The sequence below is a fragment of the Aulonocara stuartgranti genome (genome assembly GCF_965226115.1).
Source record: "Aulonocara stuartgranti genome assembly, chromosome: 23".
Taxonomy (NCBI): Eukaryota; Metazoa; Chordata; class Actinopteri; order Cichliformes; family Cichlidae; genus Aulonocara; species Aulonocara stuartgranti.
In genome coordinates this window covers 52,630,652-52,652,542 of record NC_138958.1, presented here as the reverse complement: position 1 = coordinate 52,652,542, position 21,891 = coordinate 52,630,652, and the positions used below count along the sequence as shown (strand labels likewise).

At 41.7% G+C, this 21,891-nt stretch overlaps 1 protein-coding gene and 1 long non-coding RNA gene across 2 annotated transcripts in view; one reads left to right on the top strand and one right to left on the bottom strand.

Moving 5' to 3' along the window:
* The window catches only part of nlgn4xa (neuroligin 4 X-linked a), a 92,785-nt gene extending 76,519 nt beyond the window's left edge, over positions 1 to 16,266 (bottom strand). Inside the window, exon 1 of the mRNA XM_082523464.1 lies at positions 15,561 to 16,266. Within this exon, the coding sequence (XP_082379590.1) occupies positions 15,561 to 16,125 (565 nt within the window). The 5' untranslated portion in view covers positions 16,126 to 16,266. The remainder of the gene's footprint in view (positions 1 to 15,560) is intronic.
* The window catches only part of LOC309700095, a 436,175-nt gene that overhangs the window by 247,842 nt on the left and 166,442 nt on the right, over positions 1 to 21,891 (top strand). The gene's annotated exons all lie outside the window — the stretch shown is intronic.

The window sequence follows — 21,891 nt, the reverse complement described above, 5'->3', positions numbered from 1 at the left end:
ATGAAGAGGATGATGTGGACAAAATACCCATTTGCCTAATAATTCTGCACTCCCTGTAAAAAGAAAGCATGTGATAGCTCAGTAGGTAAAGTGGTGGCCCCATGATCGGAAGGTCGGCGGTTCGAATCCACTTAACGGCTACCCTGAGGTACCCCTGAGCAAGGTACCGTCCCTACACACTGCTCCCCGGGCGCCTGCTTAGTGGGCTGCCCACTGCTTCACTGAGTGAATGGGTCAAATGCAGAGAAAAACAAGTAATTTCCCCATGGGGATCAATAAAGTATCCATTATTATTTTATTAGTTTTGCTGCCAAAATTAATTAATTAATTGTAAAGTGTTTATTTGTGTTAGCAAAACACGTTCCCTGCATTGCAAACTGATCAAGATATGATATGACAATGAAAACATTGTCATATCATAAAAAGGTAAAAAAACAATGACTCTGATGATATTATTTCTGCACAATACTTAGGTTAAGACTTTTGATCCATGGCCCAAACAACATTTACAAATGGTGTAACTAAGCCATAAGCATTTAAGAAGCCCAAATTAAGCCCAAGTGTATATCTTTGTTCTTGTTTAAAAAGTCTTAACAACACCAACTTAGTCAAACTAATAGAACAGCCCAATTTTTCAAGTTAGTTATTGCAGTTCAAGTCATTCAAGTCCAATGAACAGCTTAAATGGTACAAAGGTAAGTGCTGAGCTGCCAGAGGCTAAAAAAGGTAAGGTTGGCCAAAACTGAAGAATAATGTGCATTTCAGAATTATACAAAAAGGCCTTTTTCAGGGACAACATGGGTTAACAGTTTAAATCTGTTCTGCAGCAATGAGGTTGATCAAGCCTTGAAAGCTGCTGCTACTAATTCCTACAGCTGTTCCAACCTTTCTGGATTACTTCCCCCTCTGTCTGCATAAAAGCAGTGCTGGGACACACTGATGTACCCTCGTGAGCATCAGCTGAACAATATTGTCCTGCAGAAAGTAATGTGTTGCTACAAACATGGTGAGAAAGAGGCAATTAACAGTGGAAGAGACACAGACCATCATAACACTTATAAATGTCGGTCTGTCCTACAGAGAGACTGCAAGTCAAGGTGTCAGTGAGTCCAGTTTCCTTCAGCATCAAAGGCTCAGAAACTGTGACAGCAGGAGGTCTGCAGACCCAAAGACACGACTGACTCAGAGGACGAGTTTCTGAGAGTTAACAGCTGTGTGATCAGCAGCTCACAGGACAACAGCTTCAAGCAGCTTCATACTGGTCGTAGTGAGAAAGTCTCAGTTTCAGCTGTGAAGAGAAAACTTCAAGCTGCAGGTTTGACAGGACGAGTGGCAGCAAGAAAGCCCGAATAAGACAAAGAGGCTCGTCTGGGCCATGAAACACCGACACTGGACTACTGAAGACTGCAAGAAGGTTTTATGGGCTGATGGATCAAAATCTGAAACCTACGGTTCATCACGCAGGATCTTTGTACGCCGTCAAGTGGGTGAAAGGACAGTTCCACAGTGTGTGGCATCAACTGTCAAACATGGAGGAGGAAGTGTGATGGTCTGGGGCTGTTTGCTGGATCCAGGGTCGGTGACTTGTACAGAGTGAGAGGCTCCCTGAACCAAAACAGCTACCACAGCATTCATGCAGCACTGTGCAGGACCCTCTGGTATGAGGCTAGTTAGTCAGGGGTTCATCCTACATCAGGATAAAGACCCCAAACAGTCCAAGCTGTGCCAGAACTACCTCAGGAAAAAGAACAAGATGGTGAGCTTGAAAACATGGAGTCCAGCACAGCCTCCAGACTGAAACCCCATCGAGCTGGTTTGGGATGAACTGGACAGAAATGTGAAAGCAAAGCAGCTACAAGGTCCACATTTATGGGAACTTCTGCTACAGATATGGGACAATATTTGATTTCTATTGTAGAAAGAAGCCACGGGTGTGTTCAGCTGTTATATCTGTCAGAGGTGGCTCCTGATGAGTCAAAGTTTTGGTTCATTTTGGTCCATAAATTGATTCCATGATTTTTTTTTTAACTCCAATTGCTTTTTTGCACAATGCTTTCATTTCAGAGTGCAGTGAGACATTAAACGGAATAATTTTCAATGAAAAGGGATTAAAAAAAATGTGGTTTTTCTAAAAATTTTGACCATTAGTGTATATTACCATGTAATTTTCCATTTCTAAAAATAAACTCTGTAGATGCTAGAATGTTTATTTGTGTGGATTCTGCATGAACTGCTCTAGTCAAGGTTATAAATATTTTTCTGGCTATTCTGTTTCTATTCACATTATGCATGCGTTCCTTGGGCAGTACTATTGGAAGACATAACATAAATTTCCCCTGCTACACAGATGATGCCCAGCTTTTCTGTTTTGTTTTTATATGGGCTGGCTGTAGCTCAGGTTGCAGAGCAGGTCAGCCACTAATCAGAAGGTCGGTGGTTCGATCCCAGGCTGCATCCTGGCTGCATGCCAAATGTCCTTGGGCAAGATACTAACCCCGTGTTTGCCTACTGGTGGTGGTCAGAGGGCCCGGTGGCGCCTGTGTCCGGCAGCCTCGCCTCTGTCAGTGCGCCCCAGGGCAGCTGTGGCTACAATGTAGCTTGCTATCGCCAGTGTGGGAATGTGTGTGTGAATGGGTGGATGACTGAATGTAGTGTAAAGCGCTTTGGGGTCCTTAGGGACTAGAAAAGCGCTATACAAATGCAGGCCATTTACCATTTACCATATATTTATTTTTTTGCTTTGAGAAATGGATTTGATGCAATTTGATGCCAGAGTGAGGTCACTGAAGCAGTTAAACAACTCCTTGGTGGCAGAGCCCCTGGGTGGAGGAGGTTCGCCCTGAGAATAATACTGTAATCTTGCTTGAGATGCCTCTACGATGTTGCGTGTTGATCAGACCAGGGTGTTAAATCCCATCTTTATGAAGGGAGACCGGAGAGTGTGCTCCAACTATAGGGGGATCATCTCAGCGTCCCTGGAAATGCCTACACCAGGGTGTCTTTTCATAATTTTTATGGACAGAATTTCAAGACGTAGCGAAGAGCCAGTAGGCTTCTGCTTGGGTGCTCTCAGAATCTCCTCTCCTTCACTGCAGAGTGTGAACCGTCAGGAATGAGAATCAGCATCTCCGAGTCTGAGGCCATGGTCCTCAGCTGGAAAAGAGTGGAGCGCCCACGTCGGATCATGGATGAGTTGCTGCCCCAATTGGAGGAGTTTAAGTATCTCAGACTCTTGTTCATGAGTGAGAGGAGAACGGAGTGGGAGATTGACAGACGGATTGGTGCTGTGGCTTTAATGATGCAGACGTTGCACTGGTCCATCACAGTGAAGAGAGAGCTGAGCGTAAAAGCGATGCCCTTGATTCATCAGTCGATCTGCCCTCATTTTGGTCACAAAGGTAAAAAAGGTAAAAGTGCCGGAAATGAGCTTTCTCCCAAGAGGGGCTTAGAATAGAAGTCCACATGGAAAGGAGGTGGTTCAGGCATTTGACAAGGATGCCTCCTGGGCGCCTCCTGGGTGAGGTGTTTAGGGCATGTCCAACCAGGAGGAGGCCCAAAGGCAGCCTCAGGACATGCTGGAGAGATTATATCTCTCTGCAGGCCTGGGAACGCCTCAGTGTTCCCCCGGACAAGCTAGAGGAGCTGGCAGGTGAGAGGGAGGTCTGGCCTTCTGTGCTTAGGCTGCTGCCCCTGCGACCCGGCCCCGGATAAGCAGAAGAACATGACTGGATGGTTGAATGAGTCTTCATATAGTTTCCAAATGCACATTGAGTTTTAATGACTTGCAAGTCATGCATTTTGTTTTTAACATCTCAGTTCTTTTGTAAGCTGTGTTGCATATCTCTGAGATACCAGTAACTTTGGCAAAATGGCAGTAAAGCTAAAAAAAAAGAAAATCAAAACCTGATTTGGGAGTCGACACGAATAGATGGGCTAATTGGGTTGACTAAAAGTTGGAAAACAGCGTGGAAACTGATCTAACTAATCTAAGCTTATGGTATTACTCATATGCCACCATGTACTTTTCAAGGGCTATTTTAAAGATGATGGCAGCCAAGTGCAAGATCACACACTTAACATGTCACATCCTGACTGCTGTTATATCGCTGTCACCTCGAGCGGACTAAGAGGAGTTTGCAAGACAGACACCACTTCTGTCTTTCTGCTACGTCTTGAACAGAGATGGGCAGTAACGCGATACTGTAATCCGATTACTTTTTTTGAGTAACGAGTAAAGTAAGGGATTACTATTGAAAAAAAGGTAATTAGATTACTGTTACTTTCCTGTAAGCACGCTGCGTTACTGCGTTACTAAAACCATGATTTTTTTTGTGTCTCATGACTGTGACGTAAGCAAGTGCGACATTCGTGGCAACAGCTGTGTGCAGATCAAAAATGGATAATACAACGAGTGCTGCAGAGAGTATGAGCGTGCAGCGTTTAAAGCGTGGAAGTACTGACCTTACTTTGAGTTTGATTCCTTAAAAACATTAGCGTACAGCGAAAAAAACCCTAAACGTCCGAGCAAGCATAGAGATGAATGTGAAATCCACAGAGAAGCTGCCGTATCCTTCCACTGACCGCTGCGCACACCTGCACCAGGGCAAACCTCCGCCTGCCCCACTCCTGCTTTACAGGTGAAAATAGAGCAACAGGACCGCTGAGTGTTTGACTTTGTTTATTTTCTGCTGTGTTTTACTTGCATCTATTGAGTGAGTGTAAACACAAAAAACTATTTTATTTTATGTGCTGGAAATAGGTTTAAATGTTAAACACATTTCTTCCAGTCAGAGAATGTTGCATATAATTTAATGTTTGCTTGATGCATAAAGTTAAAAGATTAAAACTAATAAAACAAGTTTTAAAAAGAGACTTTTCCATTTGATTACATTTTATATGATGGATTATGCAGAAAAAATAGAATTGGGCTGAAAGGTCTGTTGCAATATTACCTATTTAGGGGATAAATCATGTTTTAAAAAGTAACTAAGTAACTAATTACTTTTGAAAATTAGTAATCAGTAAAGTAATGGGATTACTTTTTTCAGGAAGTAATCAGTAATTAGTTACTGATTACTTTTTTCAAGTAACTTGACCAACACTGGTCATTTCCTTCGTCTTCTTCATGTGAATGAATGTGTGTCCTAACCTTTCCTGCCTTTCATGACACTTTCAACTCTAGAAGGCTTAGTGCTGAAAAGAGAGCCAAAAGATCACAGCTTTGGAATTAGTGAAAATGCAGCCTTGAACAACTGGGATCAGTAAAGCAACAAGAGGGTCCTTTTTTAACAGGTGGGAGCATGAAAGGCCTCACACACGCTGCATATTCATAAATCTTGGATGTGAACACGAGTCACTCAATACTTGAAGGAAATTTGGCCATTTCCCCTTGCTGTTTGGTGGAATATAGAAAGAAAAGTAAATAAAATAATACATTTAAAGATGTATTACTTCCTTTTATACCTCCTCATCATTTTAGATGAGAAGGTATAAAACATAGATTATTGTGATAAGATTATGGTAGATATTCATCAAGCTAAATGGAGCAAGGTGCAGCTGAAAACAGGCAAAAAGGGTAAACAGATTAGCAACATTAATACAGCATTATTAACCCTTCATGGTTCAGACAATTCACTTTGCATTAGCATACTTTTTTCTTGATGCACTTGTTTGACTTGTGGTCACTAATTTTAGAAAAGCTCTATAAAAATATGACATTTTTATTACATACAATGAAAAGACAAGAAACAGTGTGTAGTGTGTTTGAATGTTTGTTGGATTTGGCTGTATGTAGGCACTAGAGTCCATCCCCCTGAGCTTGTAGGGCACTGCAGTTAATTGTAGGTGCTGGATCAGTCCAATCATCTAACTGTGCGAGCACAGAAGAAAGGAGGCTGAATAATACTGTAATTGATTAGGACTTTTATAATGATAAAACATATAAAAATGACTGAAAATATTAATTGATTGATTTTATTTCCCAAAAGGAGACAATTTGATCCTTAGGGAAGTAAAAAGCTGGACTGCACTGGCTTGGAAAAGTCAGTCTTTTTGCCTTTGCTGCAACACTTTCCTCCAGTGCAGCACAAGGCAGAGGTGGGACCAAGTCATTGTTTTGCAAGTCTCAAGTAAGTCTCAAGTCTTTATCCTCAAGTCTCAAGTCAAGTCTCAAGTAATGTCAGGCAAGTCAGAGTCGAGTCTCAAGTCACTGGTGTAAAAGTCCGAGTAAAGTCACAAGTCTGAAATTTTGAATTTCAAGTCCTTTCGAGTCTTTAAAAAAAAAACGAAAAAAGCATGTTGCAGTTATGCTAAATGTAAATATTAGACCATGTAATTTTTAAATCTGTGTTTTTCTCAACACATGACAAAATAGTGAACTTAGAAAATATACACAAATTGTGAAATTGCACCTCTTTAAAATGCAGCTCAATTAAACCTAGCTCCTAGAATAATTTTCACCGACAGTTCTGAGATAAGCTGCATGTTATTCTTGGATGCGGTTGTAGGACCGGCTTTAAAATCGCATGACAAAAATATCATACATATTAAAAAAAACTGTATCACCAACGTAGCCTGGACAACATTTGCTAGTTAGATGAAGTCAGCTATCTCATCGTAGCATATTTATATGCATATTTATAATCATACGGTTCTTGGAGTGAGTGCATACACTCATGAAGTTTAGTAACTTCAGGTCACTGCAACAAGCCCAGGTACAGTTTACCGACGGATGGGTGCAGGACCTTGAAATGCACCGTGTAGAACGAAAGACCATCGTACGTATCATATAAGTTTACCAGTCTCACAAATCGTCGTCATAAATACACATTCGTTAACCGTTTATTAATAGGACCTTTGAGCTCAACGGTAATTAATTAGTAGTGGAAATAATTTCTGGTAGCATCACAGAAATGTAGCAGTGACAATAATACTGTATGCTGTAATCGTACTGGGCAATTAGTGATACAAAACAACTGTTTTATCCTGTGAATAAAAGTATATGTTTTTGTCAATGTACCATAATAACAGAAGCGAAACGCAATATTGTGTCAGGACAATTCACTATTTATGCACAATAAATAAAGGAGCATAGCGCGACAATTTCTGTTCAGCGCCAGACTTGCTTGTAACCTATATCACCAATTATGTTATGAAAATGACGCATTAACTACAACAGCAGACTGACCTTTGTGTAAATGCTTGGAGCAGACTAACCTGTGAGCTGGAGGGTTCTAGGACGTTATATTTGATCTTTGAATGGCTGCAATCCAGGCCATCCGTCGCGTCTTTGTTACTTCGGAAACATGGCTCGAACAATTTCTCTTCAACGACGTAATCCGATAACAACCGATCTCTTTACCCGTCGGCTTCCCGTGGCTGTCATGCGACCGGCTATTGCAGTTAATAATACAACGGCTTCTTGACATTTTTGTGTTTCTTTTTATCGCTGTATAACTGATTTCAATTGAAAGCCTGCGTGCGCTAGTACTTCTTGCCACGAGTTCCCAGAATCCTTTGCGGTTCTACCCCTGAATGACGTCACATTTTCAATCTCTATATAATATGCGTGTTAAATTTTATATTTGGGGTGAAATATCAAGTCTTTTCAAGTAAACCGGTTCAAGTCCAATTCAAGTCCCAGGTCATTGGTGTAAAAGTCCAAGTCAAGTCACAAGTCTTAGAACATTTTTTCAAGTCAAGTCTAAAGTCATAAAATTAATGACTCGAGTCTGACTCGAGTCCAAGTCATGTGACTCGAGTCCACACCTCTGGCACAAGGACCTGAAAAATGTCTTCTGGTTTTACAGTTTGGAGTAAATCATGACCACTGAAAGATTAATCTGCTGGTAATGCCAATAGAAGGGTATATGAAGGAAATGTTAACACTGTTTTGGGTCTCACAATTGAGCCTAATGTTAAGCAGTAAAACAGAACCAATGTGCGAGATGTTGGAAATGTAAAAACGGGAGTGAGTCAGCCTCAGCATTGTCTTACTCTGTGAGAAAGCCCCCTGAGGAAACAGCTTCACTCTGATTAATACACTACAGCTGCATACCACCTCCCCAGTCTACTGCAGAGGCTGATAAAGGAACATACACACTCCAAACTGCCTCCCTTTCTTGTATCCACATCTCCATATCCACATCCTCTCTTTATGCAAACAAATGAAAAGAACGGCTGGGCATTTCTGTTGCAGACAGCCAGTGCCTCGTTTGCTCGCCCAGTGAATTCAGTAAGAAATCTAAAAGGCTATGAAAATACAGTCATCTGAACGTGCTCAGCACCGGCTGTGGTGGATTTTACTCTTTCAACTTTGGATGACAAAGAATAGGTGTCTTAATCTCTCAACTCACTTGAGGTGCAGAAAAACTATAAATCCAGTCTGATCCTCAGCTGGCAGGATATTTTGACATTACACTGGATTTCTGAAAAGGCCGACTCAAGGGATATAAATATGATGGACAGTGAAGGGAGCTCTAACTGGGATACACATGTCACTCCCTGCTGAGCTCAGTCTGTAGAGGTAATTTATTATAACTCTTTTAGCCACTGTGCCTCACACTTTTGGTTCTATATGTGCAATAATAAGACCTAATGAGATGCTGACATAGGATGCAATGTAATATTTGGCCCATTTATCAAGCCACAGATGTTGCACAAGCTTCACATTTTGTGTAATGTCAAAGTAAAAAGTCCATTGTAGGTGGCCTGCTGTAGTCTAAAGCCTCTATGTTGTGCTTTCCTACAGAGTCACCTCCAAACACAGCGGCTCCCACAGCTTTCAAAATTGCATTAAAATAACTCAGAGACCCCGTTGGATAAATGTCATTGCAGTGTTGAATAGGGCTGAACAGCATCTGTTATGGAGGATTTCAACAAAAACAGTAAAAAATGAGGGTCGGTACGTTTCTTTGCCTGTACCAAGAATTGCATGTGGCTGAATCTTTTATAGGTCAACTCCTACCAAACACAAATCACAATGCACAGTAACTATAACAACACTTGCACAGGTATGGCGATATGGCAGCCTGGCTTCTGTCAGTCTGCCCCAGGGCAGCTGTGGCTACAACTGTAGCTGCCTCCACCAGTGTGTGAATGTGAGAGTGAATGAATAGTGGAGTTATTATTATTATTACTATTATTATTATTATTACTATTATTACTCTTCTGGCCTGGTTATTGCTTCAAACATGGAAGGAAAGATGAGACATCACCACGGCTTCTATTTGTTGTCTTTGCTGCAGCATTTTTGATTCACCACAAACTGAAAAGACCTCAGAGAGCTTTGGAGAAAAGTCCCAGCAGTCTTCTCATGACACTTTATATTTAGAGGTTTCATTTCATTGTAATAAAAATATAGGTACAATTCTGTCTGTCACCTGCAGGACTGTTATCTGTTTTCAGTAACACTATTCTGAATCACTGAGTCGAGGCCTTTGTCATGTATGTATCCTGATGAAGAGCATTTAAAAAAAGGAAAGTGAAAGAACCAACGTGAACAGAGTGACTCGATTTAGCCCAACTGAACTAAGGCCTTTTGTAACTTTGGAACCCACCTGAGATTCTCCTTATTGGCACCAAATCCAACCTTTTGAAGGCGAACCATTTCTCACTCACCATCGATAACCCCACAGTTTTCCCTTCTCCTCAGGTTAAGAGCCTTGGTGTCATCCTAGACAGTTCACTTTCCTATAAATCTCACATCAATAATCTCACCCGTTCTACCTACTTCCATCTATGCAATATTAACAGATTGCTTCCTTCTCTTTCCACCCAGTCTACGTCCATTCTTGTCCACAGTCTTGTTACCTCCCGTATTGACTACTGCAACTCTCTTCTGCATGGTCTCCCCCAAAAATCCCTCCATCAGCTTCAACTGGTTCAGAACTCTGCTGCTCGCATTATCACCAGAACCCCTCCTACCAGCACATCACCTGTTCTTCAGGAACTTCACTGGCTCCCTGTGAAAATCCAGATAATATTCAAACTTCTTCTACTCACCTTCCAGGCCCTTCATAACCTCGCTCCTCCTTACCTTTCTGACCTGTTAACCACCACCTGTTCTGCCCGCTCACTTCGTTCTTCTTCTTCTATCCAGCGTGCTGTACCTTCCTTCCGCCTCACCACCATGGGAAGCAGAGCTTTCAGCTGCTCTGCTCCCAGGCTGTGGAGCTCTCTGCCCCCTGAAATAAGAAACACTGGTTCTCTCCCCCAGTTTAAATCCCAACTCAAAACCCATCTGTTCAAATCTGCATATTCACTGTGAATCCACTGTTTGTCAATTTTATCTTGTGCTTTTGTTTTATTGTTCTTATCTTGCCATTGTTTTACTAGGTGTCTTCTTATTGTAAAGTGTCCTTGGGTGACTTGAAAGGCGCTCATAAATAAAATTTATTATTATTATTATTTAAAGCATTTGTACAGCATATTGAAGAGGAAATCTTCTATTTAAAAAAAAACACTCCCACTGTGGAAGACAAACAAAGCTCTGTTACTGACATTACAGATCTGCACCAAATGTGTCTCTGGGATAAGAGATATCAATAATATTGCTTTATTTGCAAAACACAGTCATCTGCTGGTTTATCTGTAAGGGGAAGGGAAGTGACTAAAAGGAGATGGGACAAAAGAAACACATGGGAGACAGCCAGAGGTTAAAATGAATTACTAATTATTAAATGTATTGGCCGTGTATAAACACAAAGAGAGTGACAATTTTATAAAAACTTGGATAAATATAAACTGGTTCTGAAAAAAGTTTTGATATGTAAAATAAAACAATAATCCTGCAGTTTGAACTTTCATAAACCCATATCCTACTGACAGAAGACAATATGTTTCTTAGTTTAAATATATCAAATGTTTAAAGTCAGAAAACTTTAAGAGAAATAATACATCATTCTGAATCTGATGGCTGGATGCAACAAAATGCTGGGACAGTCAGTCCTACTAAAACAAAACAGCTGGAAACAGTTGTGGGTGTACATGAGTATAAAAAGAGGATCTTAGAGAAGAGCTTCTCAGAAATAAAAATGGGCCGAACTTCACCGGTCATCAAAAATAAATCTACAAATCCAATGATTAAACATAGAATTAGAGTCTCATTTGCATAAATGTAACTCATGTTCTTCAAGTGTCGAAATGCATAGAAATCAATACAAAAGAAATTTTGTTCCTCTAACACAGTTATATAACTATACCTTACATTTATTAAAAAAAAGGTAAATACACAGTTCAAAGTGTGGCAGACGAAGCTTCCATGACAGCCTTCTATCTAAATGATTACTCTCGGTGCACTGTGTACTCTGCAGTCCGTATGCTCTCTAAAAAAATGTCCTCTGGGAAAAGCTTTACTGCCAATGAGGTTTTGGCAAATATTTTATCTGCTAACAGTCTGACTATGCAGCAAAAGCCAGTTAGTTATAGTAAGGTAACTTTACCAAACATTAAATGATGCTGCACAGAGAATTCAATTTAAACACAGGCTTATCACGCATTTAAAACTTGCCTTTTTGTCCTTCGGGAGGGAAAATGAGCCTAAAATGGTGACAGTGCAATCGCTGTAATGCTCTGTATCCTACACAGACCATCACCAGTCTGAGAACTGGGAACTCTAAAGTGGACATGAGACACTACACTATGGAGCCCGACTCTTAAAAATTGACATAGACTTGTGAAGGTGGGATTAAGAAATAAGTCCTTAAAGTTATCAGAGCATGTTTAGGGCCATCTTGTGCCAGCACACAACATAACGTCATTGGTTAGTTGGTTGCGGCTAACTGACTTACATTGGTTTAAGTTAGGTAACTGGCGACAGAACTGATAACTCAGATGAAAATAATGAGAACAAAACTAAAAATCAGTCTGTGTGTGTGTGTGTGGGGGGGTGTCCACTTTTGTAGCGTCTCTGGCTGCAACATTGAGTTTTATGTTAACAAACCAAGGATGTGCTATCCAGCTTCACTCTCTATCTCTCAAGCCATAAGTGGTTTCTCACTGTTGCCCAGCTGCCCTGAAACAGGTAAATCCACCTGTAAGCTGTAATGTGTTTGTAAATGAGGACTATGTGCAGGAGATCCTGTTTGAATCACCAGACTGACAATCTGGAGTCCGACACTCTGAGTTGCCCTCGTCCGCCCGGCTGTGATGAACTGCACAAACCAGATGTGATCAGGACTATTTTATGCAGTAAAACAGTCTCATTTGCCAAGAACACTCAAACAGTTTATCACATAGTATCAGACTATTATATACATATGGTATGTATATATTAGTCTATACTAATCCATATCTTTATATGTCTGTGTGTGTGTGTGTGTGTGTGTGTGTGTGTGTGTGTGTGTGTGTGTGTGTGTGTGTGTGTGTGTGTGTGTGTTTTGCATGGAAGTGCTTAATAGTCCTTAATAATTTGAGATTAGCTCCCAACTGTGCACCAAAGTAGGATTGTGAGATTATCCCTCTCTTCAGCACTTTTTAATCTACAGCGTACTCAAGGGCTCAGACTAAATTTAGCATGGAACTGTCAAAGATATGAGCCAGACACACAACTTGATGTGTTTCACTGTCCTTTCAGAGTCTACAACAGATCTACAGCCCCTGATCTTCATTGACTCCGAGTTACACACTGTGCTTTTAGAATCCCGTCCACAGACGATGCTGCAGAGCCTGAATTGTTGAAGTGCTCGGCTGGTACCATTAGCACACCTACTCCAAATCACAAGTACTCCTTCAAACAAGAGCGTGTGGAAAATCAGCTAACGTAGAAGTCTTCCACTCAAACCTCATGCTTTTTAAAAAATATTTAATCAAACAGTGCTCTTGGTTAACACAGCAATGTGGACTCTAAGCCATTTGACAAGAATTTTTGCATTTCCTCTTTCTTTGGAAAAGAAAAAAGAAAGAAGAAAGGAAACGTGTGGTTATTTCAACCACTGTGTGCTGACTGTCAGGAGACCTCACTGGCTGAGCCCTAGAAATCAAATTTGCAAAGAAATCAAGCACCGTAATTGTCGGGCTATAAGCCGCTACTTTTTGCACAAGCTTTGAACCCTGCGGCTTTTAGTCAGGTGCGGCTTTTCTATGGATTGTCCATGATTTTTGTGATATCGTAAGAGGATTTGTTTTGTTTGTTCCGCTGTTGTACGGCACTACGTTGCCTGGCGGAAGGATCGGGGTTCAAGAGTGGTATGTTGGTCACATGTCCGTCCGCCAGGCAACGTAGTGCCGTACGAAGTAGCGCGAAAAACAAACTTCAAAGTAGCGCTACGCGTTCAGTGGGAGGCGTGGATGATGAGCGGTGATAAACTTGCGAAAAGCAAGTTATGCTCAACTCCACCGGTGGAATCTGACAGCGTGGAAAAGTGTGAAAACATCCACGATCACCAACGGATTTTGAAGGGCTGGACTGCTGCATGATGGAGAGGAGGACACCGCCACGGCCCTTCTGAGGGTGTTCGACACTGACAACGAGGATTTCTTTGGTTTTGAAAGTGACAACGAAGGAGAGAAGCGGAGAGTGGATGACGAAGCCATCCTGAGCCTGTTCGTATCCGACACTGGAGAAGAGGACTTTGGTGGTTTTAGTGCGCAGGAAGATGGTGGTGAATGACTGACTTTTCTTCTTGTTAAAGCCGTGTCGCTGCACCTGAGCCTAAAAGGTAGTCCGAATCTATTTTTCTGGTGTGCTGTAGGTTACTGTTATGTACTACATTTGTTACTCATTTATGAAGCACAGCACATGTGCAAATATGTATCCATAACTTGTTTTTCAAAATATTAATAAAAGGGGTGTGTCTCCAAACAGCCATCTCTTTCCTGACAATTCCCTTTGTGCATATTCTCTTACATATGATAAGTCAACATTGAAACACCTGCGGCTTTTATTCAGGTGCGGCTAATGTATGTACAAAACAGGATTTTCCCCTGATTTTAGCTTGTGCGGCTAATATTCAGGTGCGCTTTGTAGTCCGGGAAATACGGTAAATAATAAATGAATAGGTAAAAGGTAATCGGCAATTAGAATCTGGAAAAGAAAATCAGACAACCTGACCAGGACCACCAAAAGACAGGTGTTGATTAGCTAATCACAGGCATACAAATGTGCAAGCATCACTTAAAGTATGTAAGCAACAGTCGTGGGTAACTGGTCAGAAGAATCTGTTGACAGCTTGTGCAGGTGATCCTCACCAAGCTGCTGACCACACCTCTGTTACAGAGTTCACACATACATGTGGGAGATTCATTATATTTTGGTCATAAACTCAACAACTATCCTCCTCTATCTTTACATGACTTTCACCCAATAATGAAACTGCAGAAGTATCATATCTCAATAAAGACCATTCTAAAGTTTTTATCGACCTTAAGCAAACTGTCAGTGTTTGACAGGTTTGAGGTTTCTACCTGTGCTTTCTCTCTCTGCTCTCTCAGGTGGAGAGGGGGGCTGTGTTCTGCCCACAGGTGGAACTGCCCTTCCCAGGCTAGCACTCTTGCACCTGCAGTGCATCCTCTCATAATGACTGTGCATTTATGAATCCACCATGGTGCTAATTTGGCTCGCTCATTAGTGCTTATTGCTGAGTTATTTGTCCCATAACCTTGTGCTTCTGTTTTTTCTCCCAGTTCTCCATCGGTAGCTCGATTCCTGTTCCATGGACGGTTTAAGTAAGTTCCAGTAAGGAGTCACCTGAATGTCACACGTGACTCTGTGGATTTATGGATCAATTCAGTATAAGGTTGATTCAAAAAAATTAATGCTCTGTAATACTGAACAGGATGTATTTATCATCACATCTTTTCTTGAAATGAAATATGAATGATAACATATGAAACTGGGTTAGCCAAAAAAGATCAATAAATGGATTCGATGGTTAAAGATCAGTGTTATTAGCTAAAATTAACAGGTAGCGACTTTTTATCTCTCACGTCATTAAATCATGTCATAATCACCATTGTGCTACTCACTCTGCTTTAAAGAGGTTTTAAAATGTGCTTTTATTAGCAACTGACTTGCAGAATTATAATTCCTGTATATACCATGTTTTTGTTATATCAGCACAAAAAACAATTAAATGTTTTGTAGATGTAGTTAACTAGAAAATAACAATTGTGATTCTTTTTAAAAATATTGTTATGTAAATTATTTAACATTACTACCCTGTGGATTCATGGAACTTTGAAGGAAATGTGGCGCTTTAACAATGTATATTTGAAAAGAGGATTGGGTCATTGCCCCGGCGCAGCACCTGTAGGTGATGCAGACCTGTCTACATCTAATCCAAGCTCATGTCTTCTATTAGTGGATGAATAATTCACTTAGTAAATGTCTTTCAGGGAACGGTGAAAGCAGTCTGTCAAGGAAAGAGCTGTGCTTTAGTCATAACACAATACAAAACTGCAGAATCATTACAAAATGGAAGTGGCAGATTGATGTGAGACTGAGCAGGTGTTGGGAGATGAATGTAAGTCTGCCAGAGGAATACTAAAGCTCAAATAAAGTGAAATATAAGCTGTAAAAACACAGACACATGACAACGAGCAGAAAAACGAGGTTTTCCTACCGTCCTCTGTGGGGACATAGATGTTCAGATAAAGGCAGTCCTCGCTCTGCTCCTGCACGTAGGTAACCACTGTATCCAAGTTAGCCGTGAACCACACGGGGAGCATATCATTGAGTAAAAAGCGGTCCTCTAAGAACTGAGGACAAACTGAAGGAAACTGAGTAGCATTCCTGATACCGGGCCACGACATGGGGGGCTCTGGTGGTTGGAACCTCCTCTCCCCCGTTGGGGCCATTGCATATGGAATCCCCAAATACTGCTCCACTGGTCCCAGTATCTCATTGGGCAATGTAAGTTTCACTCCCCGCAACTTCCCATAATTGGTGGTGACTACAGGGTGCTGCTGGGCTTGAACGATAGCTGACGAGATCAACACCAGCCCCATCCACGACAGAATGCTGACCTTAGCCATGCAGTAACACATCCATGAAAGGCCTCCAGATGCTGTCATGCTCCTTTTGTGCTGAGCCCGAGCCTGGCAGGTTGTGGTTTTGGTCCACGCTTGGGTCCTGGGCACCCCACCAAGAAGCTGCCTGCTTCTCCTCAGGATGCAAGTTGAGCACATGAGCCCCGGCCAGTCAAAGCAGCTTTCTCAGAGCTCCCCATCCCAAGACTCTGTGGAGGTTGATGGCTGCTGGGTAACTGTCACTCCCAGAAGAAAGCACTCTGAAGAACACTTTGGTTATCTCAAGTCCAGCTTGACGAGATAGATGTCCTAAAAGAACAACAAAAAGCATGTTGAGTGTTTCCACTACGACATATTTACAGTGTTATTGCAGTTTACCAGATGAGTCTGAGCAGATTAATCATGTTTAATTCAGCAAATTACTAGGGAAAAATTACTTGGATATATGATGTGTATGCACACGTATGTTCTTGAGAGGGTGAACTTAACCTTGGTTATCTCCTAAATGGTTTTGTTGGTTAGGACGAAGGACAAAATTTTGACTTTAATTTAAAAAGTGTTCAAACTTTTATTTGAAATGATTTTCTGTGCTCTCAGAATATATTGTTTGGTTTAGGTTTTCTTTAAACTTACCTTGACCTCACCCCCAACTGTAATGTTTCTATGTGTCGTTTTGCATCATAGATTGAAACATTAATGGTTTCAAAATGTTGCTTTTTAACAAGCAGAACCACGATTCGTCTTATATTAAACAACCAGTTTGGCTGCATGTACCTAACCACATTTTGAGTGAAAGTAGCAGCAAATAGTGTAAATAAATATACTATAAAGTGTATACGAGTCTAAACAACTCTTCCTGTTTTCCATATTCCATCCTACATCCTGTTTTGCTGTTTTGTGTTGGTGGCCAGGAATGAAGTCAAAGTTTGATCTGACCTCTGCGACACTCGTAACTCTCTGCTGATTGTGTTTACATTAATTTGAATAAAACATGTGTTAACTATACTTTATTATTATTGTTATCATCATCATCATCATCATCACATTGGTTTTTGTTTTGTTAAAGTGACCGAAGGCATCGGTGTCCTGCAGTTATTCTGAAAACGTCTTCATTTTCACTGCTTGCTGCCCAATAGCTAAAAATGAGAATACTTTGTTGGCTCCAGAACAAAAGAAAAGAGCGAGCAGAGGACTGTGGAGGATTGAGACTGGTGGAAATGAGTCAATAACAGCACATTTTCTTTGGTGAGGGAGTTCTGGAAAGTTCCTGGAATTATAAATCTATCCTGTAGGCTCTGAAGCATCTCACTGATATTAATTCAAGGTCCTGTTATAGCACCTTCTTCATTTTAAACTATATAGTTTTCATATTTTATTGGTTAAGGAAAATCAGCTCCAATCCAAATGTGTTGATTAATTATCCTCCCATTAAGTGCCACTGAAAGCAGCCAAATCAGTGATTCAATCTCATGCTGACCAGCACTGAGTCCTTTCTCAAAATGAAAAAAACAAAACTGCATGAATAGATGATCTTAGTAAGAGAGTCAAAGTGCCGATCTGTCCGATTCCAACAGCTTTACAATAATGATTAGTAAAACAGAACAGAGGGGAAGAAAATGTTGACTACATAGTTGAGACAAAGGCAAATGGCTGTACAGGCACCCTAACACTAACTGAGTGAATTTCCGAAACATTAACATCACAAAGTCAATCAGCCCTACAATGAGTGTGGATGTAGTGAGAAGAGAGTATGTCCCTGATCAGCGACACTGCAGTGCAGCAAGTGTAATTAGTTAAAGTCATCACAAAAAATGATAAAGAATTTTATAGTTTTCATGTTTCAGGAACACTGTATATGCCTGTAACACTGTGTAACATGTGACTATAGTTGCCTGCAATGCACTGGGTGTCTGCTGCTGTGCTCCATATGTATCGAGGATCATTAGTTTCCATGATCAGATTCACATTTAGTTTGTGAAAAGAGACACAAGTATACACATTTGTGTTGGCAGCAAGTAGAAATAGTTTCCCTTACAAATAACTTCCATTCACTGAACTAACACAACCAGTGCCTCAACATTTTAATGCTTTGAGCTCATATTTCTTTAATGCTACCTTTTAAATCTTGAAATGGCCTGACTCAGCGGTCCCCAACCTTTTTTGCTCCAGACCGGTTTAATATCAGACAACATTTTCACGGACCGGCCTTTAAGGAGTCGCGGATAAATACAACAAAATAAAAGGATGCAGCCAAGACAAAAACTGCTATTTTGTAAATATAATACTAAACATCAATTCACTGTGTAATTGTGTAACTTGCACCAACAACATCGAAAGTAACATCCTCCTCTCTGCCCCTTAATGCTCTCTATGGTAACGCGTAACTATTTCTTTCAAAATAAGACACACAACCACAACATTTGAAAAAAAAACAAGGGAAACCGAGTTAACGACAAAAACCCTGAAAACCATCAATTTCACACCCGAGCCTCGACTCTCGCGGCCGCTGGCCTAACAAATAAAACACCTGAATACACGTTTACACCAGACACATGATAGCTGTGGAGGACCAGAAGAGCCATGTGCATCAAATTCATTTTTTAATCACTGTATTTATTTAAACATTAATATATTATTTAATCATTTCATTTAAATAAAAATTATATTTATATTTCAAAATGAATTTCATTAATAAATACTACAACTTTAACATCCATTATCTGAGCTGGCTTCCACTCTGGAGGTTCTTCAAAAGGTGAGCAAATATGTCTTTCTTATTTCTCAGACCTGAGAATCTCGCGTTATAACAATTGTAATTGAGACTCTGGAATCCAGGTCTGGCTCTGAGTCTTGGCTGGGTTTGGACCCGGATTCAGACTGTTTTTATAAAATAACAGTCTGAATCTGGGTCCAAGCCTGGCCAAGATTCAGGGCCAGACCAAGACTTGGCTGACATCTGACTACCTATAACCTTTTTTTTAAAAATGCAAAAGTGTGATTTATCACTGCAACAGACACATGTTTTTGACCATGCAGTGTTCACTTCCCAAAGCATTTTGGTTATATTTTAACTTGAATTTGGGGAAAACAATTGTTATGGTAAATGGCCTGTATTTGTATAGTACTTTACTCGTCCCTAAGGACCCCAAAGCGCTTTACACAACCTGTCATCCACCCATTCACACACACACACACACACTGGTGATGGCAGCTACACTGTAGCCACAGCCGCCCTGGGGCGCACTGACAGAGGCGAGGCTGCTGGACACTGGTGCCCACCCTCTGACCACCACCAGTAGGCAACAGGTGAAGTGTCTTGCCCAAGGACACAACGACCGAGACTGTCAGAGCCAGTGCTCGAACCAGCAACCTTCAGATTACAAGGCGAACTCCCAACTCTTGAGCCACGATCGACCAGGGCCACGGTTGTGGTGACAGCAGAGTATGTGTCGTGCGGGATGGTGATTACGGTAATTTTCGCACAATATGTCATTTTTTTAGTCTTAACAGGTTACTGTAACTTTTTCTGGTAGAGGGTGTGCCACATGCTTGTTTAATGAAGATGGTTCTTGCTTTGTGGCAATGTTCCACAGTTTTATAGCATTTTGATTGAATTGTGTGACTGCTGTGCAAGTTGTTGTGTAAGTTGGAAAAAATGCATCCAATTGTTGTCAATTGTTTTATTGATAATGGCTGCAAAATGCTGCCCCCGCGACCCGGCCTCGGATAAAGCGGATGAGGATGGATGGCTGCAAAATGAATTCCCCAAAAGTGATATTTTCCTCACTAGTCTTTTCTGAAGATGTATTTTTGCATGTTTAAGTGAAGGCACAGCAGTAAGATGTTTGCAGGTTTATGATTTCAAATTTTACATTAAAACATGAAAATACAGCATAGTAATAGATTTTATGTATAATATAAAGAGCAGCTCCATTTAAAATGCACAGTTTCACCGTTGTTTTACCAGTTCAATTTAGTTTTTTGTTTGACATTTCCCTTTTAATTTTACAATTTATGGATCCACAATAAGCAATTATTACATGTAAAAAATACAGGAAATATTCTATGAATACACAACAATTGTTGTGTGAAATTAATTTCTTTTTTTGTAGATTTAACAGTTGTGTGTTTCATTCACTGTAAATCAGTTTACATATTTTCTGTTTTTTTTTTTCTTTTCTCTTTTTTTTTTGCCTGAAACCCTAAGGAACAACTTTATTACCAGACAAACATGTTTCGGCTTGTGGCCTTCATTGGGGCTATTACAAAACACCAAACAGCTTGTGCTTAATTTAAAATAAAACAACAGAAAATAAAAAAACTAATGACCCAATCAGCCACTCACACATAAACATCATCATTAATGGGGATGATGATTGTTGAAATAGGTTCTGGACCGAACCATTATAGGATAAGGTGACTGAATGTCACCTTATCCATGTAAAAGTGGGTCATTCCCACAGGTGCACATAAAATGCAAACAAGATAAAAAATATACATAACAATCACAGGAACTCTACGAAATCAATTCCATGAAATAAACAACAACAATTTGCATCACAATTTTTAGAGACATTTTTTCAGAGACAAAAATAGATTGAATCAGAAACTTTTTTAAAAGGTTCCTTCATGTAATGATCTGCTAGAGGGTGTGGGGGGGCCACAGCCTCGTCCTCCAGGGCATGAAGCAGGTATGGAGGAGATCAAAACTCCAGACATCCAGAGGCCTCCAGAACACAAGAGACCAAGGAAGACCAACAGAGGGGCAACAGAGTGTGGGGCCTCCGTGGAGCAGAAGCCAGGGGAGGTTGCAGCGACGTGCCCGTGAGCTCTGCCGGCAGCCAGCTGTGCCTGAGTGACCGAGCCCCAGACCGAGAGGCCGAGAGTACCCCACCCCCGAAGTGGCCCTAGCGAGCCCCAGGCTCCAGGCCCCGATAAGCAGCCACCAAGCAGTGAGCCAGTGTGTACCTGGACGCCCATCCCGGACACAAAGAACCACCAACGCACCGATGTCTGAGGGAGTCCGCCACTGGCAGGGGAAGTAGTGGTGGTGGTAGTGGTGGTGTTGGGCGGGGGGGGGAGAGATAGGCCTCCAAACCTTGGAGGGCCTGAGATGTCCCCAGAGAGGTGGCGTCTGATACCCAACCTGACATATAGACACAGACATACAGGCACACACAGACACAAACATCCATTCCCACCCTCATGCGCTCATATGCACTTACTCCACACTCAACCAACGTGGAGACAGACATAAAGAGACGCTGTACACACGATCACACTCCCCAAGCGTACTCTACAAACCGGGTCTAGCTAGCCCTCAATGTCTATGTGTATTTAAAATTGAGAGGTGGGCAACGACGCCAGGGGTGGGGTGTACACCCTGATGGTCTTTTGGAGTCCGTGTAGCGTGCCCACCCCCAAGATCCTATATGTATGTGTAATGAGAGTGTGAGTAATGTGAATGTCTAAGTTGTGGGATAAAATTGAGAAACAGGCAGCCAGAAGGGGCAGGGGGGGGGGGGGGGGGGGGGTAGCCTCCTCTGCACCCTGGTGACATACCCCCACTCCAAGGCCCTGCATGTGTGGGTGGTTGTGGTGAAGCGGGAAGGGGGAGGCAGCTGGAGATGGGGAGGGAAGGAAGGGAGGGGCAAGTGACCCCTCCCTGGGGCCAGCTCCCCCGCTGACCCCAGTAGGCACCCCCATACTCAACCCACCAGGGAAAGGGGGCCCAGGCCCATCCGGACCGGGGCCCAGTACAGCAGCGCTGCCCGGCCCCACAGAGCCCGGGACAGTCCACCCAACCCCACCACAGAGAAAACTGCACCCACCCCACCATCCACTCATCTTCCAGACTACATAAGACAATAGACGCCCAGGCTGAGATCTTCCTCCACCTCTCCTGTATCTCCCCCTCCTGCAGAG